Source organism: Canis aureus, chromosome X (assembly GCF_053574225.1).
Source record: "Canis aureus isolate CA01 chromosome X, VMU_Caureus_v.1.0, whole genome shotgun sequence".
NCBI classification, from domain to species: domain Eukaryota; kingdom Metazoa; phylum Chordata; class Mammalia; order Carnivora; family Canidae; genus Canis; species Canis aureus.
Window position 1 is genome coordinate 58,648,812 of NC_135649.1, and position 25,280 is coordinate 58,674,091.

The following is a 25,280-nucleotide window of genomic DNA, read 5'->3' on the forward strand; positions in this document are numbered from 1 at the left end:
GAATAGGGCATAAGCAGCACACATAAGATATTCTTTTGAAGTGCCTGGGCACTGCAGAACCTCTTCTTGATAAAGTCACTACTTTCCAGAGTAGAAGACATAGACATAGCTGAGTTTTCTTTCTTTCTTCTTTCTTTCTTTCTTTCTTTCTTTCTTTCTTTCTTTCTTTCTTTCTTTCTTAGCTTTTCTTACCTTTATTTCTTAATACATAGAAACAGACACAGGGAGGCAGACAAAATGAAGAGACAGAGAAATTTATCCCAAATGAAAGAACAGAACAAGTCCACAGCCAGAGATCTAAGTGAAACAGATATAAGTAACATGCCTGATAGATAATTTAAAGCACTGATCAGAAACGTGCTCACTGGATTTGATAAAAGAACAGAAGACATGAGTAAGACTCTTAACACAAAGATAACAAATAACACAGCAGAGATAAATGGCTTAATAAATGAAATGAGAAACATGCTTGATGGAATGAACAGCAAGATGGAAGAAGCAGAGGAAGGAATTCAGTGACCTAGATGACAGAGTAATGGAAAGTAATCGAGCTGACCAAAAGAGAGAAAATACAATTATGCAAAACAAGAACAGACTTAGGGAAATTAATGACTCCATCAAATGTAATAACATTATATTGTAGGAGTCTCAGAAGAAGAAGAGATAAGAAAGAAGACAGAAAATATATTTGAGGAAATAATAGCTGAAAGTTTCCTTAAATCTGAGGAATTAAACAGATATCCATATACAGGTGGCACAGAGAAATCAATAAAATCAAAATCAATATCAAAATCAACAAAAACAGGCCAATACTAAGATATGTTATAATAAAATTTGCAAAAGAAAGTGATAAAAAAAATCTTAAAAGCATCAACAAAAGAAGTCCTTAAGTTACAAATTAATATCCATAAGGCTAGCTGCAGATTTCTCAACAGAAACATGGCAAGCCAGAAAATACTGGCATGATATATTCAATGTGCTGAATGGGAAAAATATGCACCTGAGAATACCCATATAAATCTATCATTCAGAATAGGAGGAGAGATGAAGAGCTTCCCAGAGAAACAAAAACTAAAAGAGTCTATGACCACTAAATCAGCCCTGCAAGAAATATTAAAGGGGATTTTCTGAGTGGAAAGGAGACACCAAAAGTGAGAGTATGGAGATAGGAAACACAAAAGCAGTAAAAATGAATATTTCTGTAAAACAAAATCAAGGAATTCACAAAATAAAAGGATGTAAAATATAACAACTTATACCTAAAATATAGGGAGGAGAGGAGCAAAGAATTGGTTCAAACTTGTGTGACCATAACTTAATATAGACTGCTAAATGCAGAAGAGGTTATACACAGAACAAATAATAAAAAAAAACAAATAATAGAATGATAAAATAAAATATAATAGTGGTAGTATATCGTTTTTGTTAACATTTTTCTGCTTCATTTAGCCAACCAGATACTTGTTAAAAGCCTGAGGATTTTTTAAGCTAGATCATATAAAACTCCCAACAGTATTTGGTTAGCAGCTGACATACTTTTATAAAATTTATTCTACAGGGATCCCTGGGTGGTGCAGCGGTTTGGCGCCTGCCTTTGGCCCAGGGCGCGATCCTGGGGACCCGGGATCGAATCCCACGTCGGGCTCCTGGTGCATGGAGCCTGCTTCTCCCTCTGCCTGTGTCTCTGCCTCTCTCTCTCTCTGTGACTATCATAAATAAATAAATAACTATTTAAAAAAATAAATAAATAAAATAAAATTTATTCTACATAATTAGTCTATTAACTAATTAAATTAAATGTAATCAGATATTTTATGAGTAAATTTAATGCACATATGTAAACATAATATGAATCTGTCATTAAAGAGAATATAAATTTTCAAAACTCATATTATAAAAACTTTAAATTTTTTAATAAAAAATAAATAAAATAAAAAAGAGACTCTTAATTATAGAGAACAATCTGATGGTTACCAGAGGGGAGGGCAGTGGGGCACTGTGTTAAATAGATGATGCAGATTAAGGAGTACATTTGTGATGAGCACTGGGTGATGCATGGAATTGCTGAATCACTATATTGTACAACTATATTGTCATATTGAAATATAGCACTGTATGTTAGCTAACTGGAATTAAAATAAAAATGTAAAAAAATCAATGAAAGTATCCTCTGAAAATTAATTGGCTATATGGAATTTATAATAAAGGATATCATGCATTTTGATATTTTTAATTATGTGCTACACACCTGAAGAAAAATTTACATATATCATACATGTTTATGTATATTTATATATCTATCTAAATCTATATTTATATATCATGCCCTTATTTTTCCAGGCAACCAATTGGACATTTACCAGTACACTGTTGATTTATGATTTCATTTTTTAAAGGCAATTTTTATTCATTCTGCTAAAATAGTTAAGCTTTAGTACATAGATGCAAAGATAATAAATACAAAATCCCTGCCATCTAAAAAGGGCATAACATTCAAGGATAATAAGAATCCTGAGTACTTTGACATGTGGCAAAAGCAAAGATAACTATTTTTCTCTTCTCTATGAAGTGTGGTGATAACCAAAACATGAGGGAAAAGGACTCTACAAAAATTACTCTTTTTGAAAAAGATTTTATTTATTTTATTCATAAAAGACACACAAAGAGAGGCAGAGAAATAGGCAGAAGGAGAAGCATACTCCCCACAGGGAGCCCGATGCCAGACTCCATCCGGGGACTCAATCCTGGGACTAAATCTCGGGATTCCAGGATCACGCTCTGAGCTGAAGGCAGACGCTCAACCACTGAGCCACCCAGGCATTCCTAAAAATGACTCTTTAAACAGTCAACAGTACTCTCTTTGGGTCCTATGAATCAAGGGGTTAGGATTCTATATTAGACTATGATTTCTCTACAACTTCTATTCACAGAAATTCAAAACATTAACAGATATCTACTACAATGACTCTCAAGGCTGATCCTTCCTTTTAAATCCTTATAAAAAAAAGTTATGGTCTTTCATTATCTCTCAAATATACACTGTGCTCCACAATCTCTCAACCTCCTTTTTTTTTTTTTACTTGAGATGACCATTCCTCATGAACTCCTAGTTGAAAAGTGTTGTCTCTTGTATATCCTTAAGAACTTGATCATCAGTTCTGAATTTACTCATCTATATGTTATAAGAAAGCTTATAGTAAAAAGTTTATGCTTGGGGCACCTGAGTGGCTCAGTGGTTGAGTGTTTACCTTTGGCTCAGGTCATGATCCCAGGGTACTGGGACAGAGTCCAGCATCGGGCTCCCCACAGGGAGCCTGCTTCTCCCTCTGCCTAGGTCTCTGCCTCTCTCTCTGTGTCTCTCATGAATAAATAAATAAAATATTTTTTAAAAAGCTAATGGCTAACATACAATGTTATATGGTAAAAAAATAGAATACTCATGGTTTATTCTAATACCCTCACATTTATATATTATTTATGTATGTTGATTCCTTTAGAGAAATCCTTGCCCCTGTCTGAATGAGGAAAAGTTTGGTAAGGATCTGTAAAGCATTTTGTAAGCCTAAAAGTATACATACACACACACACACACACACCATATATATATACAAACTTCATACACACATATATATATATATATATATATATATATATATATGTATTTTGCAGATGGTAAAGCTTACAAATGTAAGCTGTTAATATTATTCCTTTTTTTTGTTACCATCACAATTTTTAAAGATAGCTGGCCTCCTTTCCTTTTCATTTTTAACACCTGTTGTTTTTGACCAGCAATAGCAAGAGGATGTAATTGCCTGAAATAAAGTAGAAAAGTCAGGAATGCTGAAAATGAATTGGAGAGCTAGCATTAAAGATAAGGATTAAACTAACAAAGAATTTTAATGGTAGATTTAGGCGGTCTGATTTTAATCAGTTGGGTTTTTCCACAAAAGAGTGTTTGAGGATAATGCCAAAGAAAGATTATTCTGAATAAAATTTGTAGTGTGTATTGGAGCAGAAGGCCAGGAGACTGCAGGATACAGCTCTCCAATACTAATATTACTACTACTATGGTGGAGAAAGAGGAGGAATAGGAGGAGGAGGTGCAGCGGCAATGGAGTGGAAGGAAGAGTAAAGGAAGAGAAATAGCTGCTACAGCTAATATTAAGCACTATATACAAAACTTAAAGCTAGGGATGCCTGGGTGCTCAGTGGCTGAGCGTCTGCCTTTGGGTCAGGGAGTGATCCTGGGTTCCTGGGATCAAGTTCAGCATCAGGCTCCCCGCAGGGAGCCTGCTTCTCCCTCTGCCTATGTCTCTGCCTCTCTCTCCCTGTCTCTCATGAATAAATAAATAAGATCTTTAAAAAATTAAAGCAAATTATCTCAGGTAATATTTACAACAATTTTAGCGTTGTCATGATCTCTATTTTGCAGATAAAGCAAGGGAAGCACTGAGCCATTAAGTAATGTGTGCAACATCACAGCTATTAAGTTTCACCTGAAATGTAAACTTAGGCAGCCTGACTCTAGAGCTCAAATTCTAAATCTGAATTCTAAATTCCAATTCTGAATAATTTAAAGATGTGATTTCTTTGAGATGCCATACCCCCAAATAATTGAATGCATTTCCAATAATACCCTTCAATTAAAAACTAATAAAAAATTTCTACAACAACCAGAAGTATCTGTAGTTAAATGATCTGATGGCCCAAAATAAGCATTTTAATGAAATAGCATTTTTAATGAAATAGCATTTTTTTTCAGATTTTATTTTATTTATTAATGAGAGATACAGAGAAGAGAGAGAGAGCAGCAGAGACAATCAGAGAAAGATAAATACCATATGATTTCACTCATACATGTTATTTAAAAAACAAAACAAATGAATAAAGAAAAAGAGACAAACAAAGGCAACAAAAAACTAACTCAGATTCTTAAATACATAGAGATCAAACTGGTGGTTGCCAGAGGGGAGGTGGGTGGGAGGATGGGTGAAATAGGTGAAGGGGATTAACCGTACACTTATAATGAAAGCACCAAGTAATATATAGAACAGTTGAACCACAATGTTGTGTGCCTGAAACTAAGTAACACTGTGTGTCAATTATACTGAAATTTACAAAATAATAAATAAAACTCAGGGCACTTGAGTGGCTCAGTCAGTTAAGTGTCTGCCTTTGAGCCAGGTCATGATCTCAGGGTCCTGGGATTGAGCCCCACATCAGACTCCCTGCTCAGTGGAGATTTTGCTTCTCCCTCTAACTCTGCTCCTCCCCCTGCTTATGATCTCTCTCTTGCTCCCTCTCTTTCTCAATTAAATAAATGAAAAATCTTTTGAAATAAATAAATAAATAAATAAATAAATAAATAAATAAATAAATATCTTAAAAAATGAAACAGAATTTTGATAAAATTTTACTTGAAAACTTTAAGTTTGACAACCATTTTCAATTGCAAATATATTTGCTTTTTCCCATTGGGAGCTACTATAGACACTAAAAAAATAGTGTAGGCCAAAGGCGACTAGAAGCAAAAGATATATGTGAATCCTTCCAAATCTCAAAACTCAGGAGAAAGTTTGTTTCATTCCTCAAAGTAACTAAATAGAGCAACTCTACAACTAGGTTATGTCCAAGATATCTATCTTATTATTCACTGCTAATCCAATTTCCTGATTGTTTAGGTATCCAATTTAATCCCAGTATGGATGATAATGGCATATTTTTAAAAATCCATACGTTATGAGTTCATACATAAGCAATCTATACTAAGTTGATTGCCTAGAAAGCAACTTAAAAATGCATCTCTAAGTGTCATTTTCATTCCTGCTGTGTCTAACTATATGTGGTGTGTGTGTATGTGTGTGTATGTGTAAGAGAAAGCACTAATAAGTGAATTCCTGAAAATGTCCTCACAAAATATGTTTAGTCCTCTATGGGGTGCCTGGGTGGCTCAGTCAGTTAAATGTCTGACTCTTGATTTCAGGTCGGGTCATGATCTCAGGGTTAAGAGATCAGTCAGCGTTGGGCTCCATCCTCAGTGGGGAGTCCACCTGAGATTCTCTCCCTGTCCTTCTGCTTCTCCCCACTGTGCTCACTCTCACTCTCTTTCTCTCTCTAAAATAAATAAATAGGGGCACCTCGGTGGCTCAATCGTTGGGCCTCTGCCTTTGGCTCAGGTCATGATCCTGGGGTCCTGAGATCGAGTCCCACATTGGGCTCCCTGCAGGGAGTCTGCTTCTCCCTCTGCCTATGTCTCTGCCTCTCTCTTTATGTCTTTCATGAATAAATAAATAAAATCTTTAAAACAATAAATCTTAAAAAAAGAGAAATTATGTTTAGCCCTTTACTTTAAAGGCCAATTGTTTAAGAAAGTGAGTGATTCTACTTCTTTTGAACACATTAGATTGTGTACCTTGAGCCTGAACCCTGAGTGTGAAATGCCAAATTTGCAAAAGAAAACACACCTGATAAATCATTTATTTTCAAATAGTAATTGTAGTTTTTCTAAGTTCTGTGGCTAAAAATTGAAAAATCAGTATCTCTTTGCTGAAATACATTCATGCTTTAATAATCCTTCTGGAGGCACCTGAGTGGTTCAGTAGTTGAGCATCTGCCTTTGGCTCAGGTCATGATCCCAGGGTCCTGGGATCGAGTCCTGCATTGGGCTCCCCATGGGGAACCTACTTCTCCCTCTTCCTATGTCTTCCTCTCTCTGTGTGTCTCTCATGAATAAATAAATAAACATCTAAAAAATAGTCCTCTTGTGTATTCACTTGCAAACTCTTCTCACTTGCAAAAACACATCTTTGAGACAATAGTAAATTAATTATGAGAAATTTTCTGGTAAATAGATATGTTACCATAAAAATATGGATACAAACAGAAAAGTCCTCACTATTTAGAAACTCTTACAGACTTACAGAAACAAAAAAATAACACAATTGTCCAGAAATTACTTGGATAACATTATATAACCATCTCTCTCTCTTTCTTTCTCTCTCTCTCTCTCTCCCTCTCTCTCTCTCTCTCTCTCTCTCACACACACACACACACACACACACACACACACACAGCTTGAATAGTACAGAAGAGAAAGGAGGTGACCATGTATTCAAAAGCCATGACATCCAAAAGCCCAGAGCCAAAAGAGATCAGGTGCTAGAACCTTTACAGAAACAGGATTAAATAATATCCATGCAAAATGAACCAGTCAGTCATCCAGATGTCTCCAGCTGGATATTTGGTGTACTAAGAAGAAAAGATCCCATTTGACTCCTTTTTCCCACATTGCAGACAGCTGTCAATAGTATCAATTCCAAAGTAATTTAGTAACTATACTTTGAACCATAAAATTATAAAGCTCAGTATATCCTATCTGATCTTTAAGTCTTTAGTATTGCAATAAATAATTTTTTACTTACTTCTCAATAGATTTTTTGTTGTTGCTGTTCCTATTGTTTTCTTACCTGATCTTCTCCTTGCATATCTTGCTCTTCAACTTTGTCCTATGGGAAAAAAAAATCAAGAAAATTTATAAAGAATATATAGCCAAGGAAGAAGAAACTGTATTTTAAAGAGAAGTTAAACTGTTAAGAAAGGCAAACATAAAGTGAACTATAATTTATTCACAGTGAGCTTCAATTCTACTTCTGTGGGAATTAAGCTTAAATGCATTACATACTAGTATTTTAGTGCAGTTATTCAATTATCTACAGATTGTACATTCAACCAACATTTCTATATTTCACAAAATATTTATTTGGAGACACTTTGTAAAACAGCTTTTTAAGATTAAAAAAATCCAATTTCTTAAGCTTCTGGTATCTCTCCCATAAGATTACTGACTCTCAAGTATTTAGTTTCCACCCCCATATCCTAAGAAAAAAAATCACCTGAGTCTGAAGGCTTGTACTCTTGGCAATTTCATTTCTCAGAAAAGAAAAACATAATAAGAACAGTTTCTCTGGTCCAAATTTTGAACAAGAAAGAAGAACTATTCATAAGACCTAGAAGCCTTGAGAGAAAGTGACCATGTCATCTTATAGTTAGTAAGTAGTAATGAAGGAAGGGAATGGTAGGCATAGTCAGACACATGTCTTGCTATTAATAGAATGACATTTCCAAGCAGCTGTCCAAATAGTTCAAGTCCTCCATTACAACTGTAACTTACCTCAGGAGTCAATATAAAAAATCAACCAGCTAACAATTCTGGAATTTAAATAACTATGAATGAACTTGAGGAAATTCCTGCTCTAGAGGCTACTGAAGTGATAAATTGCCTATAGTGAGAGAATAACACAATTTCCCTAATTTTGTCTTACTGTGCAGTCAGCCATTGTGGAACCAGATATCTATTCAAACAGTTGGTGAAACATTAGTTTTTTTATCTTACATATCTTTAGTCCTTATATTTAACTGTAATTTCTATTAAGAAGGCTAGAAAAATGAGATTGTAGAATAAAGACCAAAAGATAAGGTTATTTGTATTTATCAGCTTTATAATTATTTAAATTTTTCCCCCTTGGAATGCTAAAGAATAGAAAGAAAGGGAGATGAACTTTAATTGCAAATATACATTGGTGGTAAGTCACAACAAGAGCTGTAAAAATTAAGATATGAAAATGTGTTCTATCAGCTTCCTTTACAGAACAGAGAACCATCCATTTATCTCTGGGTAAAAAGGAAGAGTACTAAAAAGGCAACAATTGAACACTGAGTTTAGCTCAACTTCAATATAAGGATGTACTGTATGTTGGCTAGTTGAATTAAAATAAAAAAAAACAGAAAAAATATAATTATAAAGAATGAAGATAGAAAAAGTAATAATGTTTTAGAACATAGAATTAATTAGCCAGTACTCTGATATCACAGAAAGCAGAGTAAGACTTTGTCCAGTTTACATTCATAAGGAGTCTGTTATTTTCATATCTAGGTATTTTCTCATTCCTAGTACAATTAAAGAATTTTCATTTAATATAAGTTCCTCAGGCAGCCTGGGTGGCTCAGCAGTTTAGTGCTGCCTTCAGCCCAGGGCGTGATCCTGGAGGCCCGGGATCAAGTCCCACGTCAAGTTCCCTGCATGGAGCCTGCTTCTCCCTCTGCCTGTGTCTCTGCCTCTCTCTCTCTCTCATGAATAAACAAATAAAATCTTTAAAAAAATAATACAAGTTCCTCAAATTTTGCCATCCATTAACACAGTGTTCTTGGGGTACTTCTTAAATAAACTGATGGGTTTTTTCCCCTTCTATTTATTATATTTAGAGCTACTGAAATTTAACTTCTTTATATTGGGAAAGAAGAAGAAATAAAGGACATTTAATGAAAAGGGTTCACATGCCAGAAAGGTTTATATTTTCTGAGATGAGAGATAAAGATTTTTAAATTTTGTTCTTAGATAATCTCCAAAGAAGTTCGTTGCAGGTAAAATTAACTTGAATGAGTTAATTCTTGAAGCCAAAATCAGAAAAGAAAAACTGATAAGAAAAGTTTCTCTGGTCCAAATTTTGAACAAAAAAGAACTATTCATAAGACCTAGAAGCCAATCCTTCCTTCTGATGCTGGGCAGTAAACCATCTGCTTTGTCATCATGTAAATCACATTCCATTCTGTTAACATGGTTACAACTTACTACCATTTGTTATAGCAACATGGGACTAAGGAGCAACTGGATATATTTTGAAAGGAATCTGTACAGTAATCTCTATATTTCCCAGGGTTGAAGCAGGGAGCAACAGCCTGAATATCTGAAAACACTGCCTGCCAGTCTGATTTTCCTGGAATTTTTTAGTGTGCATTATGATGAGTTCCATCATGGAAGTCAAGGTAGATATAGATATTTTTACATCCTTCTACTCAATATTTCAGGAGGTGTCATATAGGAAAAAAATTTTCACATGTCTTGTATTTCATTCCCAACTTCATAGTACATGAAATTTTATATAAAACTGAGCAATAGTGGCATAAGGAAAGCAAAAGTGTTTTTCTTCTTTTTCTCAATTTCTCAGATACAAGAAAATATTCCATAAAATACACTTTAACCCACACTTGATATCATTTTCTATACTGAAATGTTGGATACAAAAAATAACTTAGAGTGATGGATTCTGCCCCAGATTTAATCATGAGCTAGACAGACTAGCTAAATTCAGAAAGAACACAGAAATACATTAATTTTCCATATGATAAAAGGATAAATTGATTTGGATTATAATATGTAATTTTTGAAATATGATTATAACCATTCCTTCTATTTTTCCATTTAAAAAAATTTATATACAGTTGATTATTTCCCAATTTCTATTTTTCCTATAATAATGATCAACTGTAAATCTTTGAAAAGCCTTCCCAAACTCTTTAAATGGCACTGACAGTAATTATGGTGATCTGTGATACCATTGGCTTTGATAGACTTTTAAGGACATCACTTGAAAGCTATAGTTCCAATTACTTGATTCCAAACTCAGAAGTTTCCCTACTCCTTGGGATGTAAATCCTTGTAAGGGATGTAAATCCTTGGATTCACAGAGTTTAATTTCTAATTATAATGATATTACCTTATCGTACTTGTCAGTAATTATCTTCATATAACAAACTTTAATTATATGAGATACAATTTTCATTTATTAACTGTAAAATGCATATGAACACATCTATAAATATTGATAACATCAATAATCTGTTTTCTCTGATATTATTCTTGCCTGGATCTATTTTTTATAATTAACTCAAAGAGAAGAGGAAGTCCAGGTGCAAAAAAGATAAATCTACTAAAGACAGATTTTTAACTTCATGCTTTGATGACAAATCTATTGAATAATTTCCTCACTGCATGGGAATATACAGTTTAAAAAATGTAATTATACATTGGTATCCTCCACTAAATGTTCCTGTGTCTTCTAAGAAAAGAGAGATCTTCCACCAGGGACATAAAGGTCCTAACAAGGCTTTTAATAATACATAATACTAGTTTCTCAACAAACAAAAGATGAATATGGCTAAGTATAAAAATTAACAATTTTTTATTCCTGCTTAGCTGATTTAAAATATGCAAACTGGATAATAGCAATAGCCCGAGAAGAAAATGGTATGTTTAAGAAGGACCCAACAGAAGTAGCACAGATAAGTTTGTGATGTTTGGTTAACTTATTTCTCCTTGTCAAACAATTCATTTTTAATGTATGAAAATTTTTGCCTCAAACTTTACTACCCATAAGATTGTAACAGAATTTCTTTTACCTCTTTGGTAATATTTTACCCTGCTGAAAATTCTCTCCACAGACATATATCTTCCTTACTGGTGATTTCTTGGCTCTTTTGATAGCCTCTAGATCCCTCATTCATTCTCTCCTTTGCCCATTTTCATCTCTTCTCTGGTTCCTGCTTTGATTGAGTGTAAGAATACTGAGCCAGAAGACCTGAACTCTGGATCTATCTCCATCATCTATTCATCAATCATGGAGTAAAACAAAGAAACTCTATGACCGTCAGCTTCTTCATCTATAAAACAAGCATGACAGCAACTGTCCCTAATGTTCCTTTTTTAACCTCATCCTTTTAAAACGGCTGATTTTGGTATGTATTTTAGAATGCCTGATGTTCTTTTCTTATCTTTGAGTTGCTAAAATCAGAATAGAATATGGAATGGTACTTTATAAATGGTTCCCTGCTAAATATAATCAGGTTAAAAGTCAATAATAATATGAAGTAAAGTTAAAGTCAATAATATTATATTAAGATTATTACTTCAAAATCTTCAAATTGAGCTTTCTGATCTCCACCAACACTTCCCAAGATTTCCACTATCACTTGGCATGGTGTCAGCCTTCAAAATTATATTTTTAACCCTGATTTTCCACCCTCTAACCACACATAAACCATATTTTAAATCCATTAAAATTATAATAGAGAATGTGCTAAAAAACAGATTATTTTATGACATTATTTCTTTTTATCTACACTGCTTAATTTTGTCTTTTATGATATATTTAAAATCTGTATGCATGTGATCCATGTATCTACTTTCCATTTGATATTAAAGAAATTATGATGAGTTTCTACTAAGTATACACCAAGAAGAATAGCTATATTCCACAATTGCTGATGTCTTCTCTCATTTTTCAAGTTTTATCCCTCCATGAAAGCACAGAAATAAAACAAATATACTCCTCTTTAATAAGAAATAATTTGTTATTCAAATCCTGTCCCCTCACCACTTTTTCTGTTTATTTTCCAGTCATATATTTTGAGAATTTTTCTTCTAGTGAGGTTATCATTTATTCCACCTTGGAAGTCCTAGATATCCAGGTAAATATGATGATATATATAGTATATGATATGACATGAAACATGGCTCATTTTCAGAATTTGAGTCAAAGACAGCCTTGCCAAAACTTATTGCTCAACCACCTATATGAAATCTTATCTATGACCTTTAGGAACATGAGTTACTTTTCAGTTTGATCTTCCAAAATATTATCACAACCTATACCTTAGGGACCATATAAACTTACAAAATATCATATTTCATTGATTGGAGGAGGCAGATGTATATTTGAATTTTAAAATTTCTTAAGTCAGGATGTGATTGTTTATATGTGAAGAGAAAGCACTGGATAAATTTAATTTAATAAATTTATTTATTTATTTATAAATTTATTTATTTAATAAAATAAATTTATTATTAAAAAAGAAATCGATACTATTAGAGTTCATCTATCATCAAATATTTCTTTTCTTTCATCCAATATTTTTATTTATTTTTTTAATACATTAATTTTTTATTGGTGTTCAATTTACCAACATACAGAATAACACCCAGTGCTCATCCCGTCAAGTGTCCCCCTCAGTGCCAGTCGCCCACTCATCCCCACCCACCCCCTCCTCCCCTTCCACCACCCCTAGTTCGTTTCCCAGAGTTAGGAGTCTTTATGTTCTGTCTCCCTTTCTGATATTTCTCACACATTTCTTCTCCCTTCCCTTATATTCCCTTTCACTATTATTTATATTCCCCAAAAGAATGAGAACATACAATGTTTGTCCTTCTCCGATTGACTTACTTCACTCAGCATAATACCCTCCAGTTCCAGCCACGTTGAAGCAAATGGTGGGTATTTGTCGTTTCTAATGGCTGAGTAATATTCCATTGTATACATAGACCACATCTTCTTTATCCATTCATCTTTCGATGGACCCCAAGGCTCCTTCCACAGTTTGGCCATTGTGGACATTGGTGCTAGAAACATCGGGGTGCAGGTGTCCCGGCGTTTCATTGCATCTGAATCATTGGGGTAAATCCCCAACAGTGCAATTGCTGGGTCGAAGGGCAGGGCTATTTTTAACTCTTTGAGGAACCTCCACACAGTTTTCCAGAGTGGCTGCACCAGTTCACATTCCCACCAACAGTATAACAGTGTTCCCCTTTCTCCACATCCTCTCCAACATTTGTGGTTTCCTGCCTTGTTAATTTTCCCCATTCTCGCTGGTGTGAGGTGGTATCTCATTGTGGTTTTGATTTGTATTTCCCTGATGGCAAGTGATGTGGAGCATTTTCTCATGTGCATGGTGGCCATGTCTATGTCTTCCTCTGTGAGATTTCTCTTCATGTCTTTTGCCCATTTCATGATTGGATTGTTTGTTTCTTTGGTGTTGAGTTTAAGAAGTCCTTTATAGATCTTGGAAACTAGCCCTTTATCTGATACGTCATTTGCAAATATCTTCTCCCATTCTGTAGGTGGTCTTTTAGTTTTGTTGACTGTATCCTTTGCTGTGCAAAAGCTTCTTATCTTGATGAAGTCCCAATAATTCATTTTTGCTTTTGTTTCTTTTGCCTTCGTGGATGTATCTTGCAAGAAGTTACTGTGGCCAAGTTCAAAAAGGCTGTTGACTGTGTTCTCCTCTAGGATTTTGATGGAATCTTGTCTCACATTTAGATCTTTCATCCATTTTGAGTTTATCTTTTTGTATGGTGAAAGAGAGTGGTCTAGTTTCATTTTTCTGCATGTAGATGTCCAATTTTCCCAGCACATTTATTGAAGAGACTGTCTTGTGTCCAATGGATAGTCTTCCCTCCTTTATTGAATATTAGCTTTATGGTCATAAAGCTCAGGGTCCACTGAAGGGTTCTCTATTCTGTTCCATTGATCTATGTGCCTGTTTTTCTGCCAGTACCACACTGTCTTGATGACCACAGCTTAGTAGTATAACCTGAAATCTGGCATTGTAATGCCACCAGATATGGTTTTCTCTTTTAAAATTCCCCTGGCTCTTCGGGGTCTTTTCTGATTCCACACAAATCTTAAAATTATTTGTTCTAACTCTCTGAAGAAAGTCCATGGTATTTTGATAGGGATTGCATTAAACGTGTAAATTGCCCTGGGTAACATTGACATTATCACCATATTAATTTTGCCAATCCATGAGCATGGAATATTTTTCCATCTCTTTGTGTCTGCCTCAATTTCTTTCAGAAGTATTCTATAGCTTATAGGGTATAGATCCTTTACCTCTTGGTTAGGTTTATTCCTAGGTATCTTATGCTTTTGGGTGCAATTGTAAATGGGATTGACTCCTTCATTTCTCTTTCTTCAGTATCATTGTTAGTGTATAGAAATGCCACTGACTTCTGGGCATTGATTTTGTATCCTGCCATGCTACCAAATTGCTGTATGAGTTCTAGCAATCTTGGGGTAGAGGCTTTTGGGTTTTCTATGTAGAGTATCATGTCATCGGTGAAGAGGAAGAGTTTGACTACGTCTTTGCCAAATTGAATGCCTTTAATGTCTTTTTGTTGTCTGATTGCTGAGGCTAGGACTTCCAATACTATGTTGAGTAGCAGTGGTGAGAGTGGACATCCCTGTATTGTTCCTGATCTTAGGGTAAAGGTTCCCAGTGCTTCCCCATTGAGAATGATATTTGCTGTGGGCTTTTCGTAGATGGCTTTTAAGATGAGGAGGAAAGTTCCCTCTATCCGTACACTCTGAAGAGTTTTGATCAGGAATGGATGCTGTATTTTGTCAAATGCTTTCTCTGCATCTAATGAGAGGATCATATGGTTCTTGGTTTTTCTCTTGCTGATATAATGAATCACATTGATTGTTTTACGAGTGTTGAACCAGCCTTGTGTCCCGGGGATAAATCCTACTTGGTCATGGTGAATAATTTTCTTAATGTGCCGTTGGATCCTATTGGCTAGTATCTTGTTGAGAATTTTTGCATCCCTGTTCATCAAGGATATTGGTCTGTAATTCTCCTTTTTGGTGGGGTCTTTGTCTGGTTTTGGAATTAAGATGATGCTGGCCTAGAACGAATTTGGAAGTACTCCATCTCTTTCTATCTTTCCAAACAGCTTTAGGAGAATAGATATGATTTCTTCTTTAAAAGTTTGATAGAATTCCCCTGGGAAGCCATCTGGCCCTGGACTCTTGCGTCTTGGGAGGTTTTTGATGACTGCTTCAATTTCCTCCCTGGTCATTGGCCTATTCAGGTTTTCTATTGCTTCCTGTTCCAGTTTTGGTAGTTTGTGGCTTTCCAGGAATGTGTCCATTTCTTCTAGATTGCCTAATTTATTGCCGTATAGCTATTCACAATATGTGTTTAAAATCGTTTGTATTTCCTTTGTGTTGGTAGTGATCTCTCCTTTCTCATTCATGATTTTATTAATTTGAGTCTTCGCACTCTTCTTTTTAATAAGGCTGGCTAATGGTTTATCTATCTTATTAATTCTTTCAAAGAACCAACTCCTGGTTCTGTTGATCTGTTCCACAGTTCTTCTGGTCTCGATTTTGTTGAGTTCTGCTCGAATTTTAATTAACTCTCTTCTTCTGCTAGGTGTGGGGTCAATCTGCTGTTTATTCTCTAGCTCCTTTATGTGTAAGGTTAGCTTTTGTATTTGAGTTCTTTCCAGTTTTTGAATGGATGCTCGTATTGCGATGTATTTCCCCCTCAGGACTGCTTTTGCTGCATCCCAAAGATTTTGAACGGTTGTATCTTCATTCTCATTAGTTTCCATGAATCTTTTTAATTCTTCCTTAATTTCCTGGTTGACCCTTTCATCTTTTAGCAGGATGGTCCTTAACCTCCACGTGTTTGAGGTCCTTCCAAACTTCTTGTTGTGATTTAGTTTTAATTTCAAGGCATTATGGTCTGAGAGTATGCAGGGGACGATCCCAATCTTTTGGTATTGGTTCAGACCCGATTTGTGACCCAGTATGTGGTCTATTCTGGAGAAAGTTCCATGTGCACTTGAGAAGAATGTGTATTCAGTTGAGTTTGGATGTAAAGTTCTGTAGATATCTGTGAAATCCATCTGGTCCAGTGTATCATTTAAAGCTCTCGTTTCGTTGGAGATGTTGTGTTTAGAAGACCTAACGAGGGTAGAAAGAGCTAGATTGAAGTCACCAAGTATAAGTATTATTATCTAAGTATTTCTTCACTTTGGTTATTAATTGGTTTAAATATTTGGCAGCTCCCACATTCGGGGCATATATATTGAGGATTGTTAAGTCCTCTTGTTGGATAGATCCTTTAAGTATGAGATAGTGTCCCCTTCGTCTCTCACTACAGTCTTCAGGGTTAATTTTAGTTTATCTGATATAAGGATGGCTACCCCTGCTTTCTTTTGAGGACCATTTGAGTGGTACATGGTTCTCCAACCTTATACTTTCAGGCTGTAGGTGTCCTTCTGTCTAAAATGAGTCTCTTGTAGACAGCAAATAGATGGGTCCTGCTTTTTTATTCAGTCTGAAACCCTGCGCCTTTTGATGGGGTCATTAAGCCCGTTCACGTTCAGAGTTACTATTGAGAGATATAAGTTTAGTGTCATCATGATATCTATTCAGTCCTTGTTTTTGTGGATTGTTCCACTGAATTTCTTCTTAAAGGGGAATTTTAAGAGTCCCCCTTAAAATTTCTTGCAGACCTGGTTTGGAGGTCACATATTCTTTCAGTTCCTGCCTGTCTTGGAAGCTCTTTATTTCTCTTTCCATTCTGAATGAGAGCCTTGCTGGATAAAGTATTCTTGGTTGCCTGTTCTTCTCATTTAGGACCCTGAATATATCCTGCCAGCCCTTTCTGGCCTGCCAGGTCTCTGTGGAGAGGTCTGCTCTTACCCTAATACTCCTCCCCATAAAAGTCAGGGATTTCTTGTCTCTTGCTACTTTAAGGATCTTCTCTTTATCTTTGGAATTTGCCAGCTTCACTATTAGATGTTGAGGTGTTGAATGGTTTTTATTGATTTTATGGGGGATCTCTCTATTTCCTGGATCTGAATGCCTGTTTCCCTTCCCAGATTAGGAAAGTGTTCATCTATGATTTGTTAAAATACATATTCTGGACCTCTGTCCCTTTTGGCGCCCTTGGGTACCTCAGTTAAACATAGATTTTTCTTCCTCAGGCTGTCGTTTATTTCCCTTAATCTAACCTTATGGTCTTTTAATTGTCTGTATCTTTTTTCCTCAGTTTCCCTCTTTGCCATCAACTTGTCTTCTATGTCACTCACTCATTCTTCCACCTCGTTAACTCTCGTTGTTAGGACTTCTAGTTTGGATTGCATCTCATTCAATTGATTTTTAATTTCTGCCTGATTGGATCTAAATTCTGCAGTCATGAAGTCTCTTGAGTCCTTTATGCTTTTTTCGAGAGCCACCAGTAGCTGTATAATAGTGCTTCTGAATTGGCTTTCTGACATTGAATTGTAATCCAGATTTTGTAACTCTGTGGGAGAGAGGACTGTTTCTGATTCTTTCTTTTGAGGTCAGGTTTTCCTTCTAGTCATTTTGCTCAGTGCAGAGTGGCCCAAAACAAGTTGTATTGGGAAAAGGAGAAAAAGAGAGAGAGAGAGGGAAAGAAAAGAGAAAAAGAAAAAAGAAAAAAGTCAGAAAAAAAGGAAAAAAGAAGAAAAAGAAAGAAAATGAAAGAAGGGAATAAAAGGGGTGGGGGAAGCAATCAAAAATAAAAAAAAAACACGGGGGAGTATCTTCTGATTCTGTGTAATTTAAGTCCCTTGACTTCCCCTGGAACTTGTCCGTCTAGCTGGTCTTCTGGGGGAGCGGCCTGTTGTGCTGATTTTCAGGTGTTAGCACTTGGGGGAGCTGCTCTGCCCCCTGCCTGGTGCAGGGCTCAGTGGGGGTTGTTTACCCCGTGAAGCCCCTGGAGGAACAACCCCAGTGGCTGAGGCAGCTCTGGAAACCTGGATTCAGCCCCAGCAGGAACTCCATAGCTTTCCGTCTTCAGGACCTGGAAGCTCCGGTGCAGGGCTGCTGATCTGCTCAGCTCCGGGCAGGAGCATCCTTGCTGTCCTGTGCCCTCCCGGCCTCTGCCTGTCCTGGGGGAGTCCAGATCTTGGGCTATGTCCCGGCGCCCTGTGCTCCCGGTCTGTGCTTTAGGATTCGTGCTCCTTGCCGCGCAGCCACCTCTCTGCGGAGCCTCTGCCCGAGCCCCTCCGATCTCCTCCCAGGTCAATGTGTGCTCGCTGCAGCCCTTAGGGAGCTCGGTGCACTCTCCTGCGTGCGTCGCAGGTGTCTGTTAGTGTCCCAGGGAGCCTGAGGTCATCCCCACCCTACTGGGGTTCTGCTCTAACTCCCTGCGAGGCCTTTCCACCCGGGAAGATTGGTGAAGCTCTTGCTCCTCCAGGTCGGTGCTTTTCTGTCCTGAGGGCACTCGCCCTGGCCTTAGCCGGGCTCCTCGCGGGGCTCCTCTCCCTTGGATGCCTTTTGTTTCTTTATTTCTTTTTCCCCATCTTCCTACCTTGATAGAAGCACGAACTCTTCTCACTGTAGCGTTTCAGCTGTTCTCTCTTTAAATCTCAGGCCGAATTCGTAGATTTTCAGGATGATTTGAAGGTTATCTAGGTAATTTGGTGGGGACAGGTGATTTGGGGACCCTCCTCTTCTGCCATCTTGCCCCTCCCTCTCCCCATCCAATTTTTAAATGGTATTCTGTTCTGTAAGGAAAAACTACTTGACTTCTTGACATAATCAGTAGTCTCTAATATAAGTCTTCCATATAGAAACAAACTGGTCTTAGCCAAAAGAAACAACCTGCAGAAAAAGGAACTGTATAGGTAATATTATGACACTAAATTCATATCTTTCAATAGTCAATCTGAACATGAATGGTTGAAATGATCCACTAAAAAGACACAGGGTATCAGACTGGATTAAAAAGCAAGACCCATTTATATGCAGTCTACAAGAGACTCATTTTAGACCTAAGGACACCATAAGACTGAATATGAGGGGGTGAAGAACCATTTACCATGCAAATGGTCCTCAAAAGAAAGCTGGGGTAGCAATCCTCATATTAGATAAATTAGATTTTAAAACAAAGACTGTAATAAGAGATGAAGAGGATCACTATATCATACTTAAAGTGTCTATTCAACAAGAAGAGCTAACAATTATAAATATTTATACCACTAATGTGGGATCATTCAATTTTATCAACCAATTAATAACCAAAGTTAAGAGACACATAGATAATAATACATTATCATAGGAGACTTCAAATTGGGCCTCTCAGCAAAGGACAGATCTTATAAGCAGAAGATCACCAAGGAAATAAGGCTTTGAATGACACACTGTGCCAACTGGATTTCACAGATATATACAGAACATTCCATCCTAATGTAACTGAATACACATTCTTCTCAAATGCACATGGAACTTTCTCCATAATAAACCATATACTGGGTCACAAATCAGGTCTCAACCAAAGCAAAAAGACTGGAAATATCCCCTGCATATTTTCAGACCACAATGCTATGAAACAAGAACTTAATCACACACACACACACACACACACATACACACACACACACATAACCTCAATCACAAGAAGAAAGTTGGAGGGAACTCAAATACTTGGAGGTTAAAGAGCATCTGACTAAAAGATGAATGAGTCAAACAGGAAATTAGAGAAGAATTTAAATGATTCATTAAAACTAATGAAAATGGAAGCACAACTGTTCAAAATCTTTTGGAAACAGCAGAGGTGGTCCTAAGAGGGAAACAGATCTAATACAAGCTTCCCTCAAAAAAATTGGAAAAATCTCAAATACACAAGCTAATCTTACCCTTAAAGGAATTGGAGGAAGAACAGCAAATAAAGCTTAAACCAAGGAGCAGAAGAAAAATAATAAAGATTAGAGCAGAACTCAATGAAATAGAGACCAGAATAACTATGGACCAGATCAACAAAACGAGGATCTGGTTCTTTGAAAGAATTAATAAGATATATAAAAGGTACTCATATTGGCAAAGAAAAAGTCAAACTTTCCCTCTTCGCAGATGACATGATACTGTGCATGAAGAACCCAAAAGACTTCACCCCCAAATTGCTAGAACTCATAGAGTCATTTAGCAGTGTGGCAGGATACAAAATCAATGCCCAGAAATCAGCTGCATTTCTTTACACTAACAATGAGACTGAAGGAAGAGAAATTAAGGAGTCAATCCCATTTACAATGGCACCCAATAGCATAAGATACCTAGGAATAAACCTAACCAAAGAGTTAAAGGATCTGTATCCTAAAAACTACAGAACACTTCTGAAAGAAATTGAGGAAGACACAAAGAGATGGAAAAATATTCCATGTTTGTGAATTGGAAGAAATAATATTATGAAAAAGCCTACACTACCCAGAGCAATTTACACATTCAATGTAATCCCTTCCAAAATACCATGGACTTTTTTCACAGAGTTGGAACAAATAATCCTAAGATTTGTATGAAATCAGAAAAGACCCTGAATAGCCAGAGGAATGTTGAAAAAGAAAACCAAAGCTGGGGGCATCACAAAGCCTGACTTAATGCTGTATTACAAAGCTCAGATCATCAAGACAGTATAGTACTGGCACAAAAACACACACATAGATCAATGGAACAGAATAGAGAACCCAGATATGGACCATCAACCCTATGATCAAGTGATCTTCAACAAAGCAGAAAAAAAATATCCAATGGAAAAAAAAAAGACAGTCTCTTCAACAAATGGTGTTTGGAAAATTGGACAGCTACATGCAGAAGAATGAACCTGGACCATTCTCTTACACCAGACATAAAAATAAACTCAAAATGGTTGAAAGATCTAAATGTGAGACAAGAATCCATCAAAATCCTAGAGGAGAACACAGGCAACACCCTTTTTGAACTTGGCCACAGCGACTTCTTGCAAGATACATCTATAAAGGCAAGGGAAACAAAAGCAAAAATGAACTATTGGGACTTCATCAAGATAAAAAGCTTCTGCATAGCAAAGGAAACAGTCAACAAAACTAGAAGACCTCCTACATAATGGGAGAAGATATTTGCAAATGACATATCAGATAAAGGGCTAGTATGCAAGATCTATTCAGAACTTATGAAACTCAACATCCAAAAAAACAATCCAATCATGAAATGGGCAGAAGGCATGAACAGACGTTTCTCCAAAGAAGACCTACATATGGCCAACAAGCACATGAAAAAATGCCCCACATCACTTTGCATCAAGGAAATACAAATCAAAACCACAATGAGATACCACTTTACACCAGTGAAAATGGCTAAAATTAACAAGACAGGAAACAACGTGTGTTGAGGAGGATGTAGAGAAAGGAGAACCCTCTTACACTGTTGGTGGGAATGCAAGCTGGTACAGTCACTCTGGAAAACAGTGTGGAGGTTCCTCAAGAAGACAAAATAGCTACCCTATTACCCAGCAATTGCACTACTGGGTATTTACCCTAAAGATATAGATGGTAGTGAAATACAGGACACCTGTACCCCAATGTTCCTAGCAGCAATGTCCACAATAGCCAAACTGTTGAAGGAGCCAAGATGTCTTTTGACAGATGAATGCCTAAAGAAGTGGTATATATAATATACCATATATATATACATATAATATATAATATATATATACATATATATATACACACACACACACAGACACACACACAATGGAATATTACTCAGTCATCAGAAAGGATGAATACCTACCATTTACATTGATATGAATGGAACTGGAGGGTATTATGCTGAATGAAATAAGTCAATTGGAGAAAGACAATTATCATATGATTTCACTCAGATGTGGAATATAAGACAGTGAAAGGGACCATAAGGATGGGAAAGATTAGACAGGAAAACAAACTATGGGACACCCCTAACCCTGGGAGACAAACAAAGGGTTGAAGAAGGGGAGGTAGGTAGGGGGTGGGGTAACTGGGTTATGGGTATTAAGGAATGCACAAGATGAGATGAGCTCTTGGTGTTGTATGTTGGCAAATTGAATGCAAATAAAATATTTAAAAATAAAATACATAATATATATATAGAAATAAACTGGTGTTTAAAACTAAACCCTTTTAGGACTAACACACTAAATTTGTTCAGGCAGCATGCAAGGATTCTCATGGTGTTTACCTGTTAGTCTCAACTGAATACCTGACTTAATAGGATTTAAAGCATAATCAAATACACATATTGTCATAATCTTATAAAGACTATGATGGAAAAGATACACAGAGACTATTTTTTTCAGAGACTACTTTAAAAGGGAGTACACAGTGTTCCATTGTAAAAATGAGTGAGGACCTGAATAGACATTTTTCCAAAAAGATAGACAGATGAACAACAGACACATGAAAAAATGCTCAATATTACTAATGCAAATCACAGAAATGCAAAGCAACCCATCATGAGATATCACCTCACACCTGTCAAAATGGCTAAAATCCAAAAGACAAGAAATAAGTGTTGGTGAAGGTATGGACAAAACGTAACTCTCATAGGCACGTTTGGGTGGCTGAGCAGTTGAGTGTCTGCCTTTGCCTCAGAGCGTGATCCTGGAGTCCCCAGGGGATTGAGTCCCACATTGGGCTCCCTGCTCGGAGCCTGTTTCTCTCTCTGCCTATGTCTCTGCCTCTCTCTCTCTGTGTCTCTCATGAGTAAACAAATAAAATCTTTTTAAAAATACAAATTATAAAAAAAGGAACTCTCACAAATTGTAGGTGGGAATATATACATTGGTACAGCCGCTGTGGAAAAAAATGTGGAGGTCCTCAAAAAATTAAAAATAGAAAAACCATATGATCCAACAATTCAACTAGTGGGTATTTACCCGATTAAAATGAAAACACTAATTCAAAGAGATATCCACAACTCTATGTTTACTGTAACATCATTTACAATAGCTAGAATGTGGAAGCAACCTGAGTGTCCACTAATTAATGAATGAATAAAGAAGTGGTATATAAATGCAATGGAATATTATGCAGCCACAAAAATGATCAGGTCTTGTCATTTGCAACAACATAAGATGGACTTAGAGCCTTTTATGCTGACTGAAAAAGGTCAGACTACATGGAAATAGTTTTAAGCCTGTCCAATGAAAATGTGGAAAATGAAACTCACTGGATACAATTAGGCATACAACATTGCTTGAATTACTCAAGTAACTGAAGGTCCTCAATCAGTATTTGTTGATAGATGGATTTGATCACAGCCCTGAAATAATGAAAACTCCAAGTTTTCTTCATCTTTGTTAAACAGTGCCAGGTTGTTCTTTGTATTTATTATTGAATTTTGGATTGACTTAGCTATTATATAAAGTGACAACTCTATTTTTAGGTGCAATGACACCTGTCTAGAATTTTGTGTCTTGCCTTGATAACCCCCTTACCATTCTTCATTTTGATCCTCAGAAGATATAGCTGTCCTCTTAATCCTTTGATTTCATAAAAATGTGTGAGTTTATTTCCTAGAACCTCCATATATAACTTTCAATTCTGGGAAGCAGAATATTCTTGATTCTCCCAGGAATGATGGAACATATTATCATCAAGGCAGAACAAGAAACAGCAACCACTTCAGACAGTGTCATGATTTAAATATAGGATTAAGAAGGGCCCACAGAATTTTTGAGCTGATGGGTAGCCCAGGTGGCTCAGCAGTTTAGCACTGCCTTCAGCCCAGGGCATGATCCTGGAGACCTGGGATCAAGTCTCACGTCAGGCTCCCTGCATGGAGCCTGCTTCTCCTTCTGCCTGTGTCTCTGCCTCTCTTTCTCTCTGTGTCTCTCATGAATAAATAAATAAAATCTTTTATTAAAAAAAGAATTTTTGAGCTGAGTAATGAGAGACCATATCAGTCATAATTAATTCTGAACTGTAAAGGCAAAAAACTGCAATTCACTGTAGAGCATGTATCAGACAGAAGCACACTCTTTTATATATTTATCTTTGTTAATTAGAAAGAAAGGCAATACAGGACAGTGCTACACTTACCTTTTTACAAATATTAGCAACTGCTTTTAATATGATGTCCTGGTGGTCAGTTTGGATTATGCCAAGTTCTTTAAGTTTTTGCCGGGTGATGTTAAGTAGCTTCTCCCCATTGATTTCTGCTCTTTCAAAGATTTCTCCATATGCCAGAAAACTATCATCCAATCCTGAAAGAGACAAAAGAAGTAAAGGAGATTTCAAGGAAAATGGAGACTCTACTTCCTTGTAAAGATAACTATACAATTCTACCAGTATAGAATTACTTGTGGCTTTTTGTCATCAATGAACTATTTTTTTTATTCCAACAGTCCATCTTAAATTCAGCATCTTTAGTTATAAAGTCTTATGAAGGACAAATTTTTATACATCCTTACAGAAATGATTAAGTACAATTTTTTTAAAGGTTATTTATTTGTTTATTTATTCATGAGAGACAGAGAGAGAGAGAGAGAGAGAGAGGGGGGGGGGCAGAGACACAGACAGAGGGAGAAGCAGGCTCCATGCAGGGAGCCTGATGTGGGACTTGATCCCCAGACTCGAGGATCATGCCCTGGGCTGAAGGCCACACTAAACCACTGAGCCACCCGGGCTGCCCTGCAAAATTTAATTTATAAAAGAGACACTTAAATATAGCTACAGTCAGAGATTATAACTGAAAGTATATTTATAATCTATTGTGATAATATTTAAATTAGACTTAATTGAACTGATATAAAATGTGTTTTTTGATTTGTGACTGCTTTAACATTTAGAATTTTATCAATTAAGAATATATATAGCTAATATATATAAACTATTTTGGGTGGGTACAATCTCTTGGGTAAATTGCTTCATAATTATAATTAAAACAGGAAAAAAATCCCAAATTATTCAGATATATATTTTAGTAAATTAGTTCATCCATATCTTTAGCTCCATTTAGAAAGAAGTAATGAGACGATCCAAGAGTAACGCAATGTATTACACGATGGAGAAAAATGAACATAATCTGTTATAATGGAAGGCTGAGCTATGAATAACT

The 25,280-nt window shown here is 36.2% G+C and overlaps 1 protein-coding gene across 3 annotated transcripts in view; it reads right to left on the bottom strand.

Moving 5' to 3' along the window:
• LOC144307621 (uncharacterized) overlaps positions 1-25,280 on the bottom strand; it is a 290,432-nt gene that overhangs the window by 213,873 nt on the left and 51,279 nt on the right. For all 3 annotated transcript variants that reach the window (XM_077887550.1, XM_077887548.1, XM_077887549.1), the window contains exons 4-5: positions 24,263-24,426; positions 7,467-7,505 (exon numbers count right to left, since the gene is read on the bottom strand). In XM_077887550.1, coding sequence (XP_077743676.1) covers positions 7,467-7,505; positions 24,263-24,426 — 203 coding nt within the window. The remainder of the gene's footprint in view (positions 1-7,466; positions 7,506-24,262; positions 24,427-25,280) is intronic.